Source organism: Mauremys mutica, chromosome 2 (assembly GCF_020497125.1).
Source record: "Mauremys mutica isolate MM-2020 ecotype Southern chromosome 2, ASM2049712v1, whole genome shotgun sequence".
NCBI lineage: Eukaryota > Metazoa > Chordata > Testudines > Geoemydidae > Mauremys > Mauremys mutica.
In genome coordinates, this window is record NC_059073.1 from 106391677 (window position 1) to 106408519 (window position 16843).

General features: G+C 39.7%; 1 protein-coding gene across 4 annotated transcripts in view; it reads left to right on the plus strand.

The window, feature by feature from the left end:
• NFATC1 (nuclear factor of activated T cells 1) overlaps window positions 1–16843 on the plus strand; it is a 154546-nt gene that overhangs the window by 58769 nt on the left and 78934 nt on the right. For all 4 annotated transcript variants that reach the window (XM_045007804.1, XM_045007806.1, XM_045007805.1 and 1 more), the window contains 3 exons: window positions 1142–1344; window positions 4792–4964; window positions 7351–7491. In XM_045007804.1, the coding sequence (XP_044863739.1) occupies window positions 1142–1344; window positions 4792–4964; window positions 7351–7491 (517 nt within the window). The remainder of the gene's footprint in view (window positions 1–1141; window positions 1345–4791; window positions 4965–7350; window positions 7492–16843) is intronic.

Below are 16843 nucleotides of genomic sequence, written 5' to 3' on the forward strand. Positions count from 1 at the left end.
GTTCCTCCCACACTCTCCCCACCCCATCTGCTGGCTGGATTTGCTTGGTTTGAGTGTGCTGTTTGCTATTGCAGCCAAAACTATGATCTGAGACCCTCCTAATCTGAAGGTGACAGATCAACCAGGTGAGCCAAACCAACAGGGGTTGAGCTAAGATGGTCTCAGCTTGAAGTCACTCTTCGCTGGACGATATCTACAGTATGGTCACTTTTGATTAAGTTTTCATTGGGGCTTCATTTAAATCTAAACATGTGTGTCAGTATCATGAGAGGGGTTGCTGTTAGTGTTATCAGTCTATTGGAGTAAATATCCAAACAGTAAGTCAGCATGATCATTTTTGGTCAGCTACTCCTGTCCCGCTCCATTAGGTCAGTTTCAGATCTCTTGTACACTCATGTGACTCCATCAGTGCAGCAGCACCACTGCTTGAGTCACTGTAGGTTGAAACCAGTGTAAATTAGACCAGACTCTAATCCACTGGGCCTGATTCTGCTCTCACACCAGCATACATAACTTTGACGTCAGCAGGGTTACTGTGGGATAGGTGAGGCCCATTGACTTCAATGAGATTTGTGTGCAATTATCCAAGAATTTGACACTTAGGTGAACAAATCATCTCATGCATATACTATATCCCCAGTCTATTACAGGCAGCATTTACCAGCATTTTCAATTTTTTAAATAAAAAAAAAAAGTGCGGGGGGAGGAGAGATACACTAACCACACCTTCTAGTGATGGTGGGAATACAGGAAGTTCAGGGATGAATTGTGATGGTCCCTTCCAGTTTCATGTCCATTGGTTTTGCTGCCCTTGGTATTAGTGCGGGAACATTGATTCCATTGTTTTTCACAGAACACTGCTATAGGGAAGTAATATGAAGTTTTTTGAATGCATGCAGCAGGACTGTTTAAAGGCTAAATCCAACTAAAATGCCTCAGGTAACTGAGAATAATGAGATGTTTTCTGAGTGCACCTTTTTTATTGTACCAATATTATGTTACAGAAAAAAAGGGGGTTTAACACTTAGCACCTGTCACAAGTTTTCTCCTTGAATTAGACTCTCTTGCTTATAAAAATTTAATTGATTCCCAGCAGTTTATGTGGATGGTGCTTAGTAGGAGTTTTCTGTTCTCTTGCCAGCTACACGGTTACTTAGAAAGTGAGCCGCTCACGCTACAGCTGTTCATTGGGACTGCAGACGACCGCCTGCTGAGACCTCATGCCTTCTACCAGGTTCATCGAATCACAGGGAAGACTGTTTCCACCACCAGCCATGAAACAATACTTTCCAACACCAAAGTCTTGGAAATTCCACTTCTACCAGAAAACAAGATGAAAGCAATGTAAGACCCATGCACTGTACCTGACTGCTTAGCAGTTTCCTCCCAGTCTGCCCACCTGATTTTTTTTGTTGAGTGTATGCTGCTGCTTTTTTTTTTTCCTGCAGAATCTTATAAATAATCCAGCTTCCAGCAAGTTTCCAAAGATTTGTTGGGACAAATTGCCCGTAATCAGCTTAATGCCAGAAAAAACTTTGCAAATATTAATGACAACTGGTTAGTTTCATTCTAGAGTTTCAGTCAATGTCCTTATTTGCCATTTAAAATGAGTATCTCAGTTACAGAGCTGTAAATATCTTCTACCTCAGCTCCTGCATTTAGGTTCTACACATGACACCTATTTACTCCTGTATGCAGTACTACAAGGAACAGGTCCCATTAAAATTTATCTTTGGGTTGGGGGAAATGTCATAAAGAATATTTCCAAATTAGCCTTTTCTAAGATAAAAAGAACATCTTTTTATTTATTATATAAAGAATCATCATTCTTTTCCAGTGAAATTTGTTTAGGTCAAAACAAAATAAAATGTGACAGTAGAAGCAAAACAATTAGAACTAAAAGTAGCAAAGATACATTTATTTCTCAGTTAGAGCAAGGTATAATTATTCTTACAATATCTAAGGGTGAAATTCACTCCTTTGCAGAGGGGCCTATGCACCTTTTAATTCCCAGATTAGGTCTTAAGTGAGATATGTGTAGGTCCTCTTCACACAGGTGAATTTCATCCATACTGGTAGAGTGAAATTCATCCCAGTTCACAGGGCTTGTGTGAGGCTCAAATCCTTTAAGCTCCAGCATTAAGGTCTCAAGTGATATAGAGAACCTTGTATGGGTCCTCTGAATTTCACCTAGATGTATACATGAAATCCTGGCCACACTGAAGTCACTGGCAAAACTCCCATTTACTTTAATAGGGCCGTAATGTCACCTATAATGTTATATGTTTGTATATTTATTTACATATATACTTTTGCAAAACAAAACAAAACAAAAAATCAACATGCAAACAACAGCAGCAGCAACAACATATCAGAGGTCTGAATTAACTCCATGAAATCTCAGAAGATACAAATTAAGGCTAAAACTCTGTGTGTTAAATTCATTTTACAAGAGCTACAGTGGCACTTGCAGCAGGGCTAATGGGGACCAGAGTGATTGCTGAAGGCTCAAAATGTTGGGACCTTTAGACTTCCATTATGCAATATAGTAGAATAGCCCTGCAACACTTTTGGCCAAATTGTCTGCAGGTGTTAATTGACACAGATCCATTCAAGCTATTGGAGCTGCACCATTTTATACCAGCAGAGTATTTCTTTGGCCCTCTATTTGATTTTTTGACAAGTAAGTAATATATTATTTTTTCATTATGGTAAAGGTGGCTGAAATGATCTTGTGCCAGAGCTGATCGATTTTCATATCAAGTTTGCAAGGCTGTAATAAACCGGGCTAGGCGAATAATTGATTTTTTGATTTGGTGGCTGAACTGAAAAAACAAACAAAAAATGTTTAGTTTTGTTTTAGGTTTTAAGGTTGTTGTTTTTTTCTTAAATCTAGCTAAATTTAGAAATAAAATATTTCATTTCCACATTTTTTTTAAACAACACATTTTGGCTTTTTCAGAATCTCTCCCTGCCCCCATTTCTTTGGCCAAAATTATTTGCTCAGTTCAACCCAAACTGGTGAATAGTTTTGGTCGACCCCAAAGTGCAATTTTCAGCATATAAACTATTCATCCAAAAAATGTCACCCAACTCCAGTAATAAAGTCCCATCAAGCATCACACACAATGTTTTGACATTTATAGGACTTTATATCTCTATGGCTTAGGCCTCACACTCCCTTCATCTTTAATCCTATTGTTAAGATTTCATGAAGTGCAAGTCTTTCTTACAATTATGTGCATTTAGGCCCCAGTGCAGCAAAGCCCTTAAGCACATGAGAAATCCCATCTGCATTCACTAAAGTAGTCAAGCACATGCTTAACTTCAAGCATATGAGCATTACTATTGGCTTCAAATGGGACTGCTCAGATGCTTAAAGTTATGTGTGAGTTTAAGTGCGTCACTGTATCAGGGTCTTAAATTAGAACCTTAATTAATGGTGTGTTCAATTCCTTTGTTTTTAAATAGAAGCTAAAAACGATAACATACACAACATTAGAAGTGCAGTATCTACTCCTTTGTATTGTATAGATCATTGTACAAAATGTTGACATTGACACGGATACTCCATAGCTCTTATGGCCTCTTCTGTCAATGCATACTGTTAATCCATTCATTGGCAACACTGCATCTCTGGGCTTGTCAGCAAGGGCCTCTGTTGTTAAATCCACACTCTTAAAAGGCATGAAGGCCAAAACGGGGAATTGCCTTCCACAACTCATGTTTGCAGAGTGTGTGTTTGATGAATAATCTGTCAGTTTGCTTCAGAATAGAATTCTAGATGTCTTGGGGGGGTAGGGTGACAATATTTCCCCAAAGGTAAAATGGGACACCGTGTGGGGCTGGCTCGAGCCCTGCCCTCCCTTCCCCCCCTGCACATGTGGCAGGCCTGAGCCCTGTTGCCTCCCTCACGCACAGGGCTCTCATCCAAGTCCAGCCTGCTCTCTGCAGGGGGCTGGCGTTGCCTCTTACCTGAGCCCTGCCTGTCCCTCCACACGGCTGGCGTAACTGCTCGCCCGAACCCTGCCTCCTTGCCATGTGGCGTCCGGCCAAGCCTTGTTACACACACACCTCCACACGGTTGGCGTCACCGCTCACTCTCCCGCCCACACACACACATGTTCCTCTTTGCCCGCTGGGGGGGGGTGCCCCACTTTTTTGACAAAAGTGGGCATCTGTCCTGCTTGCTCTTGCCATCTGATCATCAGCTGGCAAACAGGACAGATGCCCACTTTCACCAAAAAAGTCAGGACGGCCAGGACAGGGCTTCAAAAAGGGACTGTCCCAGCCAAAACAGGATGTATGGTCACACTACTTGGGAGGGAGGGGAGAAGTGAAACTGTTTGAATGAATTTACATGTGCACTGGTTATTTTATCTAAGTGCAAAATAAAATTAAACTGTGCATATCCAGTGTAATAAAACACATGCTAGCAATCCATATCCAAAAGGAATGATCATGCATGCTTAGTAATAATGTCCAAAATCTTAGTGTTTCTGCAGTTTTACTTCAGTTTTTTAGTGTCTCTCGTATGTGCATTATGAATTAATGTTCTGCAATATTTAATTTTGATATGTCCATGCAAATAAGTCCAGCAGGACTAGCCTTACTAGTGGGCACTATTTAGGAATCCCTACCGTCTCAAAGATCCTGTGAAGATGTTAGGCTGGGGCTCAGGTTTTAAATAAATAAATAAAAGCAGAGGAGGGAAGGTAGAAATGTTGTATCTGTGACTTTCTGGAACCTGCAGAGTGTTAGTTGAAATGTCCTGTGTCGTCTTTTGGACAGCATTGACTGCGCTGGAATATTAAAACTTAGAAATTCAGATATTGAACTACGAAAAGGAGAAACAGACATCGGAAGGAAGAATACTCGAGTGCGGCTGGTCTTCCGAGTTCACATCCCACAATCCAACGGGAGAACTCTGTCTCTGCAAGTAGCGTCCAACCCGATTGAGTGTTGTAAGTAGCAATAGCCTTCTTGTTCTTGCCAGGTATTGTACAACCAATTGCCTGACATACAGCCTGTCCTTGTCAGTATGTTAAATGTTGTTTCATCGCATCTGTCCATTGTCTGAAACGTGCTGTACATCTCAAATGTATTTTGCATTTCATGAAAAGTATTACCCGTTTCCTTGGCAAAACAATATCTGGTCCCTTGCGCATTCACTCCTACAGGAAGTTCCTTTGCAATACAAGAAGAGCCATGTTAAGCTGGTGTTTGAACTTGAATTGACTTGGGCAAGTTCCTTTATGCTGAGAGGCCCTTTCACAGGGGTAACTGCTCTTAAGAGTTTTGGAGAGCTCCAATCCAGCCCCATTTCTCCCCCACCAAAAAATCTCTTTGACAAGGAGCTAGTGAGAGATTTAAAATTGCCGTATTAGTGTTAGTTTACTGCAGTTTCAGGAAATTCCTAGAAACTGACCTTCAGTATTGGGGTCTTTTTATTAGAACAAACATCACTTTATAAACTTGTCAGATTTGGACATAGACTTCTCTTCCCCCCACCCCGAGGCTCCCATTTCATTCTTGCTCCATGAGCCTATTAAATACAGAAAAAGCCCTTTGCTTCATTTAACTTTACAGTTTTTGTCTAGCTGGGGAAAATCAAGTTTCATTCTAACTCCTGTTGCTTCTAGGGCTGGATGAAATTCCACAAGCTTTTGGAGGTTCTTTTTTACTCAGATTAGCAGGCGCAAATTCAGATTCTAATTAACTGAACCCTTTTTTAGAGGATCCTTTACCTATCTCTTTTACTTCCCTTTGTTCCCCTGGAAGCAGCAACACAACTGAGAACAGTTTGACAGTCTGCCTTCCCATATTGCCGTAGGCATAGGATCTCAGCCACGGCACTCTTGAGGGGGAGGGAGGCTCTGACCCTTCCGTCATCCCCCACCCATAGCATCAAGTTTTGTTGGTGGGTTCAGAACCTGCTGCTGCTCTTTGTGCCATTCCTAGGAGAGGTGCTCCAGACTGCGCAACATACCCGGGAGGCCCTGTGTAATGTAAGATTTGGGGTTTCTTGGAAGCACTGTGCCCTTTTGGGTGTGTCTAGAGAAGAAGCACCAGAGAAGAGCAGACCCAGATTCCACCACCAGAAACTGATGTGTATCTATCAGGGTCTTGAGACCAGAAACCCTTTTGCCTACAATTTAAAACCTCTCCTTCCCAAGCCGATCTCATTTAAAGAAACAAGTGTTTTTTTCTAAGAAAAGTTAAGCCTGTGCTACGTATGAAGGGTAGCAGAACCTCCCTAATACTAAGAGCTAGAATGGCACAAGCTGGTGTCCTAAATACTATATCTATAGCTATATAATACATATATATGTATTTATTACATTTTTTCCTCCTTCCCCATTTCAGGATTCTTAAAGGCTAAATTTTGCTAAGGATCAAATTCTAGCCTGAAGTGCACCTACAAGTAATGCCAAAAATGGGAGCAAAAATAGCCTGATCCTACCCCCCAATTAAATCTATGAGTGTAGGATCAGGCTGTGATGCCTAATATGGCAAATTCAATTAGCCAGTAAAAATGAGGCTGGCTACGTCTGTGTGCCATGTAAGTCAGGGTTGCAGTGTAAAATACTATGAACTGAGTGGCAGTGCAGTGTATTATCACCAAACAAAGCAAATATTCTTGCAAATATTCTTGCAATATGACAAGTGCAAAACAAAGTGTACCGTATGTTACTTCAAGTGCAGAAATCTGAAATAAGCAAGTGTCGAATACTCCATAATCCATTGGTGAGATCAGGAGGACCCAGTAATGTGGATCAAGTACTCACATCATGCTCTGAAGCACAGGTGTGCAGGCTGAATACCTCAGTCAAGAATGATAAAATATGTGCCATGAAGATATAGGATACTGTTTGCATGATCCATGTGCAATTTGGTACTCAGAGCTTAATAGAACCATGCTCTCCAGCCACAGTCTGTAACTGGGTTACTGAGATCATGAGTTCAGTGCCATATAAATATTTGGCATAGGTATGATAGAATATGGCTTTATGTTATGGGAAATTCCTTTAAAAATAAATAAAATAAACATACCGTCTTAAGTAACACAAAACAGACTGGCTTTTTTCATTGAACAGAATGTTCTTTGTATGGTTCTTTTGAATCCATAGTATCTTATCTAGTAAAGGCATTGTTTATAATTAAAGCACTTAAAACCAACTGTACACTGAGTTTCCTATAGACCTCCTGTACTTCCTTGAGTTTCTATATCAAACTCAGTTTGTCTAATAAACGTAAAAGTTGGGTCACTTATTTAAGCAATATTTACTGATTTTGTATGTGTGTGTCTGTGGTTGTTTTTTCTTTTCTTTTCCTTTTAAAACTTTCCAGCTCAAAGATCTGCCCAGGAACTGCCTTTGGTGGAGAAGCAAAGTGCTGACAGCTTTCCTGTGATTGGAGGGAAAAAAATTATACTGTCTGGCCATAACTTTCTACAAGACTCCAAAGTCATCTTTGTGGAGAAAGCGCCAGGTATTTTCTTTAAAAATAGACAGTCTGCATCCTTTCTTGTTTTGAAACCCAATGGAAATTTGATTACTGAATGGTGGTAATGTAAACACTGTCAACCCATTTTCTTCCACATGTTTTCCATGTCACTGGGTGGAACTGTGTAGGTGATCTCAGCAATATGTCATGCTATGGTTGTATATAATGCAATTGTGACACTGAAAGTGAGAGTTTGGAGTTTATTTTTGTAGCAAACCACAATTGTGCCTGGCAGGTTTTCTTAGTTATTCTAGTCAAAGGCATTCTAAGAATTTCATCACATTTTAGTGCGAAAACCTGCAAGATACTGCTGCTTCTTAAACATTTTTATAATTAGTGGGGAGATCACATTGTCAGCACCTTGGTGTGGTAGGTTTGGTGGGGAAGAGGATGTGGTTTTTTTTCCTTTTGTGGTGAATTTTTTTATTGACCTTTAATCCTCAGTGCCAGGTTGTGTAGAAAATGTAAGCCTTGAAGGGCTTTGATGATTTATTAGGTGCTGGTTTAAGAGGATTAACATTGTCAAAAGCCTGTCCAATGCAGGCTCATTCATTTCAAAGGGACAATTTTATTTTTTGCCATTAAGAACCAGGGTTTCTCTCCCACACACACTTTTATTCATCAAGTTTATCATTACTGTGACTGATATTCTAGCATCCTGAGTGTCCCAACTCACCCTCAAGTCAATGGGCATTGAGGGCACTCAATACCTTGTGGGATTAGGCCCTATTTGAAGTTTTAGGTTAAAGCATCTGTAGGGATTGCAGTTCATGTAATGATGATGCAAAATATGGTATTTTATTTCTGATGAGATGATTGTTAGAGTGGAGCTGTGAGTAAAAGGCAGGCTCTGAAAGGAGATAATTATAGAGGAGGAGTATTCTTGTTTTGGAAAGGGTTTCCCTGGTGCTGGCACAAACCATACATTCCACAGCAGCCTGCTGCAAACCCCTGAACTGTAAGCTGTCTTCTGAGCTTCTCAAGCACTTAGCATCTCACAGCCATTCAAGTGCAGGCTTTGACATTCTGTCTGTTTAACCCTCACCATTCATTAAGTTCCAGTAAGACTGCACTTCCCTGCTGCGTGACTATTGTCAATGATATGTCTGGGGGAGGCGTGTGTTTGTGCTGAGTCAGGGAATCTCCTTAACAAATCTTGTTAATGTATCAAAGGAGATGTGAATTTATTTCTGAGAGGTCCCTTCAGAACTTGACCCTCTCAAAGAAACCCAAAGAGCCTGTCTGAAATTTCACAATGGGGTTCTGATTTGGCATAGTTTAGGTAATCAAAACTATACCTAGGAATAGCTCCATTAATATGAATGGCTCAGATTCCCTGTTGGTGCAAATTGGCTCCATTGACTTCAAAGGGCAACTTTTGACTTCAGCAGAACTACATTGATTTCACACCTGCTGAGGATCTGGCCAGATGTGACTAAGCAGTAATGCAAATATCTGTCTATTTTTTATAAAGTGGAAGAATTACAACTTAAAAATATATGTTCCACAGTCTGCATGAATTTGGAAGAGGGAAGAAAAGATTGTTTGTTACTCTTTAGTCCTCCATGTATGAAAATGGGTTAGGATGACATTTCAAAAATGAAAACCTAGATTGGACTCATTACAGGAAGAAAACTGCTTTAAAGGTTGTCCACTTTGATGCATGTTTTTTCTGCTTTACTTTCTCACTGCATTGGAAAACATTTTGAAAGGTCATCCTTAAAGGGTACCTCTGAATATGAAGCTCTCCAGTCATCTGCAGGTAACATCGCCTGGGTATATAAAGCTATCCCCTTTTGCAATATTACATGCCAAAAACAAAATTTGCAGTATGCAGCCTTCAGTTACAGGCATCCAAGTAAAGGCCCAATCCTGCAGTTCTTATTCAAACAAAAATCCGGTTGCAGTCAGGGCCACCCGGGGGGCGGCAAGTGTGGCAATTTGCCTTGGGCTCCACAGGGGGCCCGACGAAAATATAGTATTTTATAATATTGCAACTTTTTTTTATGGAAGGGGCCCCCGAAATTGCTTTGCCCGAGGCCCCCTGAATCCTCTGGGCATCCCTGGTTGCAGTCAAGGGGAGCTTTGAAGGCTCCTGGAATGCAAGATCAGATCCAAAATACAGTAGAACCTCAGAGTTAGCCCACGAAAGCTTATGCTCAGATAAATTTGTTAGTCTCTAAGGTGCCACAAGTACTCCTGTTCTTGTTTCCGAAATGTTCAAAACGTTTGAACAAAACATTATGGTGGTTCTTTCAAAAGTTTACAACTGAACATTGACTTAGTACAGCTTTGAAACTTTACTGTGCAGAAGAAAAATTCTGCTTTAAACCATCTTAATTTTAATGTAACAAGCACAGAAAGAGTTTCCTTACCTTTGCAAACCTGTTTTGGAAGCTTTCCCTTTATTTTTTAGTAGCTTACTTTTAACACAGTACTGTACTGTATTTTGTTTTCTTTTTGTCTCTGCTGCTGCCTGACTGCATACTTCCGGTTCCAAATGAGGTGTGTGGTTGACTGGTCTGTTCATAACTCTGGTGTTTGTAACTCTGAGGTTACACTGTAATTTTTTTAGGATTTTTTTTAAATATAATTTTTTAGGATTTTTTAAAAAAATGTAATAATAAATCAAACAATGGACACGTGAGCACAGTACAAAGTATTTAATATCAATAATATCTATGTGTATGCTGAAGTGGAAGTAAATAATAGAGTTCTTCCACCTCACATAGAAAAACCCACAGGAAGAGTCCTGGGGCACATGGGATTGTGGGTAGGGGGAGATCCATATCCTATGAGTTCCCTCTGCATGTGGATACATCAGAAGAATCCCTCCCTGCCCCCAAATTGTCTAATGAATCAGGAGCTATTTTGCTATCAATGGTAAGTATTCCATCTGTTTATACTAGAAAGTCCAATCTGGTGTATAACTGAGGCTAAAATCATAATCCAATTTAAGTGATCTGAGTAGGTTTGTTGTACTCATATGATGAAAACCTTGTTGGGTACATTCAAATGGTTCAGCCTTGCAAGGCGCTGAGCAGGACCTTGAACACCGATAAAAGTTAATGGGAGTCAGAGGCACTCAGCGCTTCGTAGGACTGAACCCAAGTCTTGACAAGCTCAATTGTGGGCCTTCCTAGTGACACGACCTCCTGGAGATCCAAGATCCCATAAAAGGTAGCAAGAAGAGCATCTGCCTTCCACTGTGAAATGATTAATCCCTTAGACAAAATCATGGCGACATTCAGAAAGTGAAGCTAAATAGGTTGTCTACTTAACTTATTTTTCCGCTTGTTTCCTAGGCTCAGTTCCTCATTTGCTGCATCACCTAATGTAACATGACATTTAAAACAATTGAGAATGATACACCATTGTTTCAGTGACAATGAATTTCCTAATTGTTCTTCAGCAAAATCACTAAATTTATTAAATTATTAAACAAATAATCATTTCAATCACCGTTCATTCTCCTGATGGGATCATCTAGCAATTATACTTTTAAATAAAAGTAGGGCAAATGGAGCTCCAGCGTAGTCAGTCTCTCTCTTTCCCCTTCCACACCCTTCCCCCCACACTTAGAAAGTTAGGTTACTAATCTTTGTGAAGATTACTAGATATATTACTCACTTTTTTGTTGTTGTTGTTGTTGTTAAATCTAAATATTGATCACATTTCTACTGGGTAGCAGTTAACTCTAGGATTTCAGCTATTATAAATGTAATAGACCTTGTGAAAAATTACAGTCATAAAAAAAAAGAATGTAGCAGTTATGTATAATTGTACATTATGCTACGTGGGTTCCATCAATATTCCCTACTCAGGCAAAATCCCTAGGCTAGGGTGTAGATGTAATGCAAATAAGATCGTGATATTCTGCATGTTTAATTGCTTAATGCAGGATGGGATTTTTGTCTGAATAATTTCTTTATGTCCACTGAGTGCATTGTAGTCCACTGAATGTTTTCCCATGCATGAGTTCTGAGTTTTCTGTCTTTAAGGGCTAACCCTCAGCTGTTGTAATCTCCTGAGGAATGGCATTATCCTGGCCTCTTTGCGTGGGGAGTCTGTCTATCTTAACAATGACTCATACAAAAGGGAATCCCTGAAGAATGATCAAGTCGGTTCTTGAATTAGGGAGGCAGCAGAGTCGTGTTTTCAATTAACCCCTTAATTACTGTTTTTCAGCAAAGAAGTGTTTGAAACAATGTGAAATAACACAGCCTATAAGACGCTGCATCTCTTGTGGAGAGGAAAGTGGTTAGTTGAGGTGATTAGTTGTATTAAAAAGGGCTTGTTTAAAAGTAGAATTTCTTTGTAATACAGCACAGCATCAAGGCAGCTCTTACAAGATAAATAATGTGTCTCTTCAGAAGTGCACTATAATATGTTCAGACCTTTTATACTATCATAAAAAAGTCCAAGTACTGAAATAAGGCCTTATTTCAAAGAATTTTGGTCAATCCTTTATTGCTTGCACATCAGGCCATATTTTCCAGTAATGGAAGTCAATATAAAATTCATATCCAAGAAATTCAACTACAGTAGTAGTAAAAATGTGTATGCCAGCTATGCTTCAGAATTCCCTGACTTCAGTGGGTCCCACAATGACTTTGTTCATTACATATTACTCTTATGTATGTTCTGCTTTTTCAGTTTACCTCTCCATTTAAAGTTTGTGGTCTTCTCCTCCTGCTTGAAACAGAAAAAAACCCAGATTTTCAAAAATGACAGGTGATTCTGGGTGTCTCAATTTTTGTTGTTGGACATTAGACACAGTATAGAAGCCTGGTTTGTTTGTTTGTTTATTTTATATTATCATCTTCAGACATTAGATGCTCAACAATTTTGGTTAGACGCTTACAGCACATAAGCACAAAACACCTTAATATTTGTATACAGGCATTTACACATGAAGAAAAGGTATGCATTTTATTTACATAATTTGATACAGAAGAAAACACATTTGCTTTCTGAGGAAGTATACTGAGCTTAAATGACAAAATATTTCCTTTCTGACACAATGACTCCAAAGAACATAGGTTCTGTTCTAATGTTACAGGGGATGAAGCTGAGTCATTTGTTTTTCAAAACTAGTTTTTAAGTAGCAGCATTAATTTGCAAGCTGTAGAAGGCAAAGAAACACAAAGATAGTCCTATACCACCAACCCCAGAAATCACCATATTGGAGACCATGCTGCTGATTACCTTACAGCAGTATTATTATGGATGATGACCCACAAAACTGAGTATATAATTATTTTGACAGTAAAATAACAGCTTCTCTTCAGAATAGCTCACAAAAAGTTTCAGCTCACAACCAGCCAGGAACAGAACCAAGATCCATAGCACCAAAGGACAGCGGAGACAAACAGATTAGGTTCAAGGGACTGAAATGCTCATTACTGGCAGACTTTTTCAGATTCTCCAGACTTTTCAGCTGTGATGCCAAATAGTTCTTCACAGGGTTACATGTGTATTCCGTATCTATTTTAGTAAGGCAGGATTCCACTAATGCATTTTAAGCCCCATACACACTCATTTGGTTCTATGCTTAATGACCAGATCAGGAGGTAAGAGAGCTAAATCTGAAAGGTAGGAGTTCAGTGAGCAAGATGTTTTTTTTTTCCAAATAAATTCAAACCAAAGTTCTAGTTGTTTTTTTTTTTTACCTTTAATTTATAGAGGTATCTCTTTATGGGCAAGGATATACATTTGTATTTCCCATGACAAATGTAAGTGCCCAAGCATTTCTCATACTTCTTTCATGGATATTAGTAAATTTCACAAAACAGTAGTATTGCTGTTTCTCTGTATGACTTCAGTGGTTTTGAACATGTTGTTAATTACTCAAACATCAAATCAGCAGTGATTACTAGCACCTATATATTTTGAGACCCAGCTACAAAGCTAACTGCCTTAGATATTAGGCTTCATAGACTTTAGGCATAATATCTAAGGACAGTCAACTTTGAGCATGTTATAGTCTCGAAAGAATGGCATCTTTTTTCCTGTTTCTGGAATGATCTCAAACAGAACAGGATTTTCTCAGATTTAGTCATTATTAGAAGCTATTAAACAAAGCTTTTTGTAAATATCATTTATTCTGTCACTTGCTATATCAAACATTTGCTTGTTGCTTAGCTGTGACTGTTTCTCTTCCTTGATAGGGCAGGCATAGCTCTTAAAATCTATACAGTTAGATGCCATGGTAAGGGACAGAGCCAAGCAAATAGCTGATTTTTATATATATATAATATTTGGTTTGGTGGTTGAACTGAAAAATATGGGGAGAAATTCTGTTTATTTACAACTGAAACAGATTTTTTTTTCTTGATGGAACAAAATTTTGTTTAGATCAAGTGAAATGCTTGGAATGTTGATCTGAAATGGCATTTTCTACACAAAATGTTTGATTTAAAATGAAATATCAAAAGAGTTCATTTCAAAATGTTAAAACAAAACATTTAGACATTTCAATTTTTTCCCCAAAACTGTTTGCCAAATTTGACCTAAATTCACTAGTAGTTTTGATGCCCCCCCAAATGCAGTTACTGGTAAATTTATTATTCACCCAAAAAGTTTTGCTCAGCTCTAGTAATGGGTACTATAGAAAAGACTTAAGATAGTTAACGAAAATCAGGTTTCTGGTGCATATGCTCAGAGAAAATACATTTAAATTTGCTTTCAGAAAGTATTTCACCAGGCAAGCTTAAATTCACCCATTATAAACGTTTGTGCTAGTAAAACCTGGCCTAGTGAATGTTCACAGACAGCAAACACAAAAGGGAAGGGACTACAGCCAACACATATTCATTTAGAAATGTGAACAAACATTTTTCAGATTGTTTTGCTATTTTCATAATCTCTGGCAAAGAATAGAACCAATGTGCTGCTGCTGTAAGGTGTAACTTCTGTCTAAAAGCATAGAAAACTGTTGAGAAATCTCAGCTTTGCCTGCTGAATATTGCCCAAGCAAAAGCCTTTTCATACAGCAGGCATTCAAATGCAGTGTTGTCGCATGAGGTGAATTAGTTTACAAAACATCTGATAACTGATATGCTCCTGAAGCACCTTTGCATGTAATGGACAATTCTGAGGAATCACATGGGGTTTTCATTTTTCTCTGATGCACTGGAAAGCTCACGCTTGAGTCTGTTTTGTTGAGATGTGACGTGGAGACTGGTGACCAGCGTTTTGGCAGAGCTCCATTCGGTAAAAGATCTTACATTCTCAGAGATCTTTCCATTGCTCTTTCTATCGCCAGTAGCAGTCACAGTTTGGGGGGCAAAAAAGGGTAATGTTACACACCAGTAATCAAACTGTAGTTCATATAATAAATAAGCAAGTGGCATAATGCCCTGATAGGTGAGCAAATGCTACATAATTTTGTCTTTGTCCGCCAGTTTATCAGAGGTCAGCACACACATTCCACTTAGTACTAAGAGTTTATTCACTGGCTCATGTGCAGTGAGAGAGACTAGAAACTTGAGAGGCATATAGTTGGGAGCACAGAGCTCACGTGAGGGTCACTTGTACCTTGTTCCTAGAGATCTGTTGGTAGCTTAGGAGGTTTCTGGCCATTGACCAGAAACAGATATCCTTGGACTGATAGTGTCATCAAATAATGAGGTCATTAGATGGCTGAATCTTTTCATGCCTATGCAGTAGCTATGACGTAGCTTGTAGGAATTGTCAGCATGTTTCAGATTTCCCTGGCTTTTTAGCCTAAGGAATGGTAAAGATAAAATGGGACAGCAACTGTACACATGAGATGGTATCATCACCAAGCCTCACTATGGTGCCTCTGTCACAGTTAGTATTCGTTAAGTGCCTTTGGTCAAGTACAAGCATTTACTGTAGACTAAGGACAGGTTGGTTTTTTTTAAAGAGAGGCAAAAGATACGCAGGCAAGCATGCCTACAGTTGCATGCTACTGCAATTGCACATGAAAATGAAAATGTAGTGAGCTGCCTAGCCATTTGAGGGATAAAGCATCTGTTTTGTGCATGCAATGGTGTTACTTGTGTGCAGACCTCAGACTTCAGCTTTGTACAATCTGATCCTTAAATACTATATTAATGTATATAGTGCATCACTTTAATGTTACCGGTGATGTTTGATGCACACGCCATCCACAGAGATAGGTAAAGGTCCAGTGAGCTAAAGAACTGTAGATCCCAATAGTAAAGCTGAGATTGTGGTCCTATAGAAATGCCTCTTAGAAAATGTCTGGTATTGTCAATCACATTTTCAGTTAGGTTTAACTGAATGGCAAATTCAGATGTGCAGAAGTTGCCTGAACTGAGTAGGGACAGGTTCTCTGGCGGTATCTATGGTTGGCTGGGCTGAGTTGCCAACATTCCTTCAAATAAAACAGTGACCCAGAGACCACAAGTCCAGTTGCCAGACAGTTGTTTGAGCATTCTTGTGAATTTTAGGTTACATCTGTGTGGAGCTGGCAAGGGGGCTCCTTCCTCTTCCCTCCTTTCTCCCACTCTGCAAACAAACCTGATCAGCTGGGAGGGAGTGCCACTCAAACACACAGGTTTAACTCTGACCCTTGAGGGATTGGAGCTAATGAACAGACGAGAGGTGGGATGGGACACCAGCCTAGGAGGGATGATAACATAATTGAAAAATGACTATAAACTTGCTCCTTTCTACACAGATTTGTGCCCTGCATTTGCAGTTGTATCTCTTATTAGTAGGTTAATTTCATGTAGGTGGCATGGTAGAAGTGGAGAGAGAAGGAGGAGAGGATAGTGGGTTTGTTCAGGGAGGGCATTCCATGTATAAAGGACAGCATAGGAAAGAGTATAAAGATAGTTAAGGGAGAATAAGAGGCTCTGTCAAGGCTTGTATCATTTGCGGAGAGGAGTGCTGCGGAGGATGACATAAGAGACGAGGGCAGATTAAGTAGGGAGGGAGTATCAAGGGCATTAAGCTTGAGCTGGATGTTTTTAGAGTAGAGGGAACCAGTGGAGGGATTCAAAAGGATTGGAGAGTGGCAAACTCAGATTGACATGCAAGGAAGATGTACTTATTATTTTGACTAGATCCAAGAGTGATGTGGGTGTTGGTGAGGCCGGAGAGGAGGTTGCAACAGTCATGATGGGAGAGGATGCGAGCCTGGATGAGAGGTGGCCAGATTTGGGCCCAACTTGGCTGCACCAGACAAGAGAGAAGGAGAAGTTGAAGATGACTCCTGGGTTACAGGCCCAAGTGCTTAGGGAGCAGAGGGTGGAGCTGTCAACGATGACCGAGGGCATGGAAGGAAAGGAGTAGTTCTTGGAAGGGAAGATCTGGAGTTCAGTTTTGGTGGTGATAAGTTTGT